Source organism: Blennius ocellaris, assembly GCF_963422515.1.
Source record: "Blennius ocellaris genome assembly, chromosome: 18".
NCBI classification, from domain to species: Eukaryota; Metazoa; Chordata; class Actinopteri; order Blenniiformes; family Blenniidae; genus Blennius; species Blennius ocellaris.
Genome location: NC_137667.1, coordinates 17442338 through 17450759, shown reverse-complemented (window position 1 = coordinate 17450759; position 8422 = coordinate 17442338). Strand labels below are relative to the sequence as shown.

The 8422-nt window shown below is 44.0% G+C and overlaps 1 protein-coding gene across 1 annotated transcript; it reads right to left on the bottom strand.

The window, feature by feature from the left end:
• Positions 1 to 732: 732 nt before the first annotated feature.
• On the bottom strand, positions 733 to 5463 carry LOC308143570 (visual system homeobox 2-like; the record flags this gene model as incomplete). Its single annotated transcript, XM_080514431.1, has 5 exons — positions 733 to 1124; positions 2086 to 2266; positions 3787 to 3910; positions 4489 to 4576; positions 5034 to 5463. The coding sequence occupies 5 exons, from the start codon at positions 5461 to 5463 to the stop codon at positions 733 to 735; spliced, it is 1215 nt and encodes a 404-aa protein (XP_080370557.1).
• Positions 5464 to 8422: the final 2959 nt, after the last annotated feature.

Genomic DNA, 8422 nt, shown 5'->3' with positions numbered 1-8422 from the left:
TCCGCAGTTTAAAGCTCGGTGAGACACTGTTGTTTCAGGTGCAAAACAGATAATGATTAACAGCCTCCCTGTTTCAAAATGGCTCAATTCACATGTCTTTCACTTGATCTATTTCCAAGCACATACGGATGTGTGGTTTTGGCTTTCAGGTCTGTCTATGGGCAGTATTTAGTATTTCAGTAGATCTTAATGGAAGACAAAGCAATGGGAAGACATTTTAGATATCAGTGACTTTTAATTCGACTACAGTGACATTTATACAGAGACAAACAGATAACATGTTTAATATACATCATAGTTCACTATTGAACAATTTCAATATGTACAGAACATTTATTTCAACAAGAGAAAATAACAAACTTATGTCCATATGAGAGGGGATTGTATTTTACTGAATGGCAGAAGCCTCAGAGCGACACCTGGGTGTCTTGTTGTGAACAAGTCAAGCTTTCAATAAAGACCTTTTTTGTGCCATCGTGTCCCGCTGCTGCAATTATCCGTCCTGAAAGGTTTCTTATTTCTAGTGAGTAAAAAGCTGCCGTGTCACAGAGAATCAATGTGTTTGTGTGTTCTGCCGGAGCTCCAGGTGGGACCAATCTGTTAGAAACACCAGGGGAATGGATATCTCTCGTCTCGCCAACCAAAAAAAATGCAGTTTTGCGGCACAGATAAGATCATCGGCGGCGTTAAAGAAGCCAGGGAACTCCTTTAATATGAGCCCACGTTAACTGTTTATTTACTCCGCACTCCTTCAGCCGTCCCTCCGTCCCGCCCTCGGCTGCTGTTCTCCACCTCCGTCGTCTCCACCTCCGTCGCCTGGTCCCCGGCCTCCTCTTTCTGACCGTGTGTCCTCTCGGAAACCGTCCCGAGCATCTTGGCGCTGTGCTCCTGCGCCTTCGCCCGCAGCGCCGCGATACTGTTCTCCCTCAGTTCCTCTTTAGAAAACGCCGACGCCGAGTCTTGGCTCTGTCTCTGCGCGTCGTCCTCCATCGTCACTTTGTCCGTCGTTTTCTCCGGTGCTGCTGCTGGCGGCGGCGGCGGCGGCAGAGGGGGAGGAGGAGGTGTGAGGCGGCAGGGTTTTCCTGGAGGGGTGTGTGTACTTTCAACGGACTTCTTGTGCATACCTGGGTCAAAAATGGGTTATTAGTGTCACTTGTTGGCGTTGGGATTAGGATTACATGAGGTGTTTTTATGACATTCGAGCACAATGTGACAGGCTTGAAGAGGGAAGAGGAGTGCACTGGGAAATAAGAGCTCTCATTCAATTATAAGTCTCCTCATTGATTTAAAGGCTCTAAACTAATCAATTGACACGAGGTGATGGGGGGGGGGGGGGGGGGGATTTGCTCTGATCTGGCCTGATGAAGTGGGATTATCACTGTATTGACAGGAACCTTTTTATTGACACGCCGGTACTTTTATTGGCTCCGGATGTGACACTTTCTGCCACCATGACTAAAGCTTGAGCTCAAACCTCAAACACAGTCTGCAGGAGGGGGCAGTGGGTCGTGGACTTTTGTAGTAATATATTACTTTTTTTTCATATATATACATTGTACTGTACTCAAACTCTATAATTCCCTTTCATTTTAAATTATTTTATCAAGATGACTTTATATATTGTCCTATATTGTTTGTTTGTTTGTTTTTTAAATATATTTTGTATTGTCTTGTTTTATCTTTGATCATATCTGCTTTTATCTTGCTCTATCCCCTACAATGTTCTGACACCTCCCTCTGTCACACGCTTTAATAGTTTCCCTGACAGATTGTTTTGGGTTTTTCTGTTTTTTTTGTTTTGTTTTTTTGACTGACCATATGAGTGAAAGTTCACTGGGACGCTATGAATGAATGAATTGCCCCTTGTGGGAGAACTAAAGTCGTCCGAACTGAACTGCGTATTGAGAAATGTAACTTTTTTTGAACCCAGAATTTGTGGGGCTAAAACACGGGTTGGAGTCGGAACATGGCTTTATTTCACCTCCTCCCGGGAAACTATAGTTAAGTAAGAATTCAATAAAAAGACATTATACTGGAATGTTGAAGTGAATGTTTAAGGTTTGGATCCACTGAGCTGCGACTCACCCAGTAACCAGGGGGCGTAGGAGTCGGTGATGCCCTCCTTGGCGGACTTGAGGATGGACTCGGGCAGGGGGATGGAGTGGCGGACCATGGCGCCGTACAGGCCGTACTCCGCCATCACGCTGCTGCGACCCCAACACTTCTCCCTTTTCCTCCACTTGGCTCGACGGTTTTGAAACCACACCTGGGCAAAGGAGGGGTAAATACATTGTTATTCATTCTAAAGTCACGACTTATATTCCTCATTTTTATTTTTTTTTTTGGGGGGGGGGGGTATTTGAGTTTGGTTTCATGCAAGGTGTTTGTCCATTAAGGAGGAGCTTCACTGACTCATAGAGCCATAGAGCCATCTATATTTATCATAAAACTGCACAGTTAGTGCTTTTTTCCCCCTCTTTTTTTTTATAGCTCTGATCCACAGTCTGTGCCGTCTGAATTCAGAAATCTTCCATTTTGCAGATTAGGGTATAAATATTTAGAGGATTAATACCATCTGCTTTTGAGGAGGACTGACTGCAGGGGCTCATTTCCATCGCTTCTTTCACTGAGATTTGACGGTTTGCTTGCGCACATCCATTTCCAGCGTTCCAACACAGACTCATCATCCAAACAACTCGGCAACACAAGACCCGAAATTCAGTTAAATATTTCATTCCCTGCTCATCTGTACAATATATTATCTCGTATCACTTCTGTCACTGTGTGTGCGCGCGTGTGTGTGTGTGTGTGAGAGTGTGTGTGCGCGCGTGCCGGTGTGTTGTTCGGCTTGTGGCTCCTCAAGTGCATAAATTGATTGCCACCAAGCCAGACCTTGTAATAGTCTCAGCACGTCTGTGAATATGGATGAGGAGAATGGGGGTGAGGAGGGTTGGGGGGGGGGGCAAAAATGAGCATCTTAAAATTGCCGAGGAGGAAGAATGAGGTTGTAAGGTGCAGTGTGTGTGTGTGTGTGTGTGTGTGTGTGTGTGTGTGTGTGTGTGTGTGTGTGTGTGTGTGTGTGTGTGTGTGTGTGTGCGCGCGCGCGCGCGCGCGCGAGAACTTGGAATTAAAAACGATGAAAGCCGGGGCCCGGAAAGCCATTCAGGTAGATGTGGCGATAACCTCCATCTCATAAAAAAGATGGGCCCCAGATGAGCAATCATGCTTTCTGACAGCAACAGTGTGAGTGTGCATGGAGGTGTGTGTCCTGGTGTGTATGCGTCTTCTTCCTGGCAGGGGTGGGGAGGGGAAGGGGGGGAGGGGAAGGGGGGGGGAGGAGAGACTGGGGACTGGGGGCAAAGAGGCTGATTGAAAAATAAGTTAATTTCCAGGCCTGGTCGATTCGGAGACAGGCGCTCAAATATCACGGGAAATTAAAATGCTCCTAGCAGGTTGGAGCAGCCCTCCGCTCCGCCGCTGACCTCTGCTAATTAATTCCTATGTAGTTATCGTTACAGCGGGTGGCCGCGGCCCGCCTCTCCCGGGGAAGAACCGCGACGACTCCTCCACTGTTAACTAATTACCGGCGAGGCTGGATTGGCTGTTTGCGGAGCGAGGAAGACGAAATGTCTCGTCTGTGCGCCTCGAAGCCGCTTTGGACAATCATGAGGATGTCAGTTCAAGCCGACGCTGCCCCCACCCCAAAAAAACTACAGGGAATAGACGATTTTATCTGGACTTTGCAATGTAAGATGATAACTAAAAGGACTATTTGTTCATCCTCACCTGTATTCTGTCCTCCGGCAGCTCCGTCTTCATAGAGAGCATTTCCCGGGCATACACGTCTGGGTAGTGAGCTTCGTTAAAGGCTTTCTCCAGCTCCTCCAGCTGATACGACGTGAAAATGGTTCTGATGATAAAATAAGACACACATTATTATTTTTTTAATTTAGAACTTAAGAACAAATGTATAAAGGCTCTTATAATTTCATATTAATTCTACACAATCACTTTTTAAAATGGTATAATCTCTAATGTGAATCGGTTTTTATATTTTGTCAAATTAAATCTTAATTCAATGTTTCCTTTCAACGTGTAAACGTGTAGAAATTACTATTGTTTATTATTTAGATGAGCTACAATATTCCAACTATTTGTCTTTAAATTGGACTGTATTAAATTGGATGCTGTTAAACACGTTTTTTTTTATTTACAACTAAGTGAAATAAGCACATACAGAAATGGCAGGTGTATGCACGAATGAAAAAAAAATTAATAGCTCAGAATTGTTTTAAAAAATATATTACAAAATGATTCATATTGTTTTTCAACATCAGATGTAATTTAAGAAAATAAATCTAACACAATCACAAAAGGCCCAACATGTTCCGATATGGATACCACGACTCTAAATGTTTCCAAAAATCATATCCTTCAATAATAATCTTGTTGGGTTTTTTTAGGGGGGGGGGGGGGGGGGGTGTTTACCTGTGTCGTCTCTTCTTTCTTTTTTTGCTCTGACTCAACGAGGATTTCGAAAATTTCTGATCACCGGAGGAGCTCAAATCATCAGAATCTGTGAGGGGGACAACAACGATCACCTTTGAAACCCTGAAGATCACCATTTAGTCCAGAAAAACGTAATGTAAACAAATCAACGTGTTTTTATGTATATTCAAATGGAGCAAATTCGTTTTGAATTTCAGACACGATGGACAAAAACAAATGCCAAGGCCTCGTGAAGGCCTTTTTTTAAAATATAAATTTCACCATGAGATAAAACAAACAAATCAAACAAAAACAACAACAACAACAAGCATATTGTTCTTGTGGTGAATTTTACTTTAGAAATAAAGCATTTTTCGGTCGACGCTCATTTTGACGCACGAGATTAAAAATAACAATAGATATAAAATAAAATAAAATAAAAAAATAGGCACAAATTCCAAATTCTGACTGATGATAGAACAAATGTGGTTTAACGTTCTCTCTAGCGGGAAGATGACCAGAGTCGCTTCGGGGCGCGCGCTCACCGGAGCTGGCCGAGTGCTGCGCGTCCATCTGCGCGTCCATGTGCGCGGCCCGGTGCAGCGGCTGCAGGTGCACGCTCTGCGCCTCGGACAGCACCTCCAGGAACGCCGGCTGGCTGTAAAACGAGTGTATTCCCTCGGGTCCCAGTAAACCCATGCTGACGCCGAGCCCGCCGTGGCCCAGGGCCGACCGGGCGGCCAGGACGTGCGCCCGGTGCGGCAGAGCCTCCAGCGGCCGCCGGGGCGCCGCCGGCGGCTCCTTGTTGAGGCCGAGCAGCTCCTGGATGCCGAAGCCCGTGCGTCGCTGCACGGCGGGGGCCATCTTCCACACCGCGGGGGGCTGCAGGGGCCCCGCGTGGTTCACGGCGGTCTGCGTGGAGGGCTTCCGGTTGTTCTCCGTGTCCGAGAGCACAAGTCCATCCTTCCCGGTCATGGTGGTCGCGGGGAGACTTTTCAAGCCGGTGTGACGCTCCCCTCCGGAGCCGCGGCCTGGTTTTATGCAACAGGCATCCACGCGGCAGCCAATCAGAGCGCGGGAGAGACCGCACGCTCAAGTTTGTTGGTGACAGCGCCGTGAAGCTTCGTCAACGAGGATAAAGCCGATTAGCGACCATTAGATGCGACAGAAACACCGAATCATTCGCTTTGAGAGACAGTTAATGAATTTAATGAATTTTTTTTTTTTCAAATTTTCCCACAATGTTGATCATCAGCGACGCGCCTCTGCGTGTCAATTCATCTTTATAACACGTGTTCATGTTTGCAGATAGATTTGACTGCAATTGTTTTAATTGGAGCTTGAAGGTATTCATTTAGTAAAGATGAGAAGAGGTCGAAGTCTCAGATATGCAACCGAACTTCTAAAATCAGGTTCGGATCTTAGATGGTGAAAGGAGATGGAACTTTCACTCCAACTGTTTTTTTTTTTTTTTTTGTCGAACAGACTCCGACCAGATCTAATCCGGTGGATAAATCCCCTCAGCTCGAGGAAAACCAGATCGAAATGCACCCAAACATTTCGCTTTTCTGCCTGCTGCTGCTTTGGATTAAGTCTCGGGGTTTAAAAGACACTGGGTCGATTCTCGATTGCGCCCTTAATGCGCATTCTGCGTAAAAAAATAAAAACAAGTCCACGGTTGCAAGTTGCAATAACTTTCTGTGGCGCCAACAAACCAATATTCAAGAGTGGACGTGTGTTTCACCTGCGGATAAAACACCCCTGTGACTTTTTAATGACGTAGTTCAGTAGTAGCTATTTTCCTTCCATTAATACTATTTAAGTATCGTTCGCGTAAAACGCGACGCTGTATCGAATACACACTTAATTTGTTGAATTTAAAATGCAATTCACGCCAATAAGTACTCATTAGGCCCAATTAATTAAACAAAGCATAATAAATACATCAAATGGTTCAAATTCGTGTTTATAATTGTGATTTTTTTTTTTTTTACGCACAAGAAAAGCGCACGTGAAGCCGTTCGCCCCAGAAACGCATAATGTCACAACTTCTCTCAGTCCATTCGTCAGTTCAGATCGTGTTCATCCGGCCTGTGAACTGATTGATCCGTTACTTCAGCTCCGTCCCCAACGTCCCCACCATAACTCACACGGGCTCATTTGCATATTCTAATTAGGTTTACACACTAAACGTTTTGTCTTTGGCGGCAGTCTGCGCATCTGTTGATAGGTTATTAAGCTTCTTCTTTTTTTTTTTTGGATTATTATTATTATCATTCTTTGACGGGCCACACGATAAAGAGTACAATGTCCCAGATCGGGGTATTTAGGGCACACCAGGGTGGCAATTAAGTACCAGACAAAGAGGGGACCAAACGCCAGGGCATTGGTGGAGCAACAGATTTATTTACCTCCTGACGTTCAAGTGTCTTTTTTTTTTTTGTTGTTTGTTTTTTTTAAGAGCTTGAGGTCTGAAATACAACTAAATTTAAAAAAAAGCAAAAAACAAAACCTGACACAGACTGAAAGGTTACACAATGTTTCTGAGGGTTAATCCGATTTTGAAAAGTGAGAGCAAACGGAAAAAGAGATTCGGGATGTCAGGGGAAATCATGTGCAGCTTCCCTTCAGTTCTCGCAGAATAAACCCCAGCTCAAATTCAGAGCCACTGGATTGTGAAATGAAGAGTGGGAGTAAAGAAGAAAAAAAATACTCTCATTTCCCCTCTTCTTCTTCTTCTTCTTCTTTTTTCCTCCTCCTTTTCTTCACACTTCTCTAATCAGCTATTATTTAATTATCGAGATAATTTGAGGCACGCTTTTTGGACATCTGGAGCGATCGCGACGCAAAGGGGGAGAGAGAGACTTTTTTTTTTTTTTTTTTTATGGAGATGAGTGGACGCGCCGCGTGCGTGGAGGGCCGCGAGACGCGACGTTACGAAGTGGTGGACATGTGGCGATGAATAAATAAATAAAAGAGGTGGTCCCTCTGGGATGGACTCGACACCCTCCGGGCAGCCGGTCGGAGCCCGCCACACACCGAGGGGCTTGATATGATCAGGAGACGTGGCATCAACCCGATCGTGTCAATTATTGGCTCTTTTGTCGGTCGCGCGCGTCACGTTTTGCGTCTCCGTCCGCGAGACAAAAGGCCTCGAGAGCAAGGAAAAAAAAGAAAAAAAATAAGAGGATGGATTCAATAGGGGAAGTTTTTTTTTTTTGGGGGGGGGGGACGACGCCTAAACAATGTCGTGCCAATAATTGGTTCCACCAAAGGTTATGAGCTTCGTAAATCAATGGGTTGAAATAAAAAAAATAAAAAAAATAAAAAAATGAAATCCGATGAGAAAAATAAAGTTCAATTCAAATTACCTCCAGCCTCTCGTGAGAAGCTATTAGACGTTTCATTAGGGCTGAATGAAGAGATCAATGCCATACCAACAGCCATGCTAATGAGGTTTAAACGCACACACACACACGCACACACACACACACACACACACACACACACACACACACACACACACACACACACACACACACACACACACACACATCTTTTCCTTGTAAAAACAAAACATTTCAGCAGAATTTGTTGATCAAATAATCAAAACATCTCATTAAAAATATATATATATTTAAAAGTGTAAGTTCTAATAGTTAATTCGTCTCCCCCAATAATACCCTATAGTTTTAATCTACAGAGGGATTTAATCTGTAATCTGAAAATGTTTTTGTATTTTTATTAGCCTCATTTTAAATTCTTTATTCTCTTGTTTTGATTGCTTTTTGTCTTTTATTTTCTTGATATATTTTTAAATTTTTTAAGATTTTAATGCATCTATATGTATTTCTTTGCCTTTGCAAAGCACTTTGAATTGTGCCATGCAAATAAACTCGCCTTAAATGACACATTTGTCAATACTGAAATATAT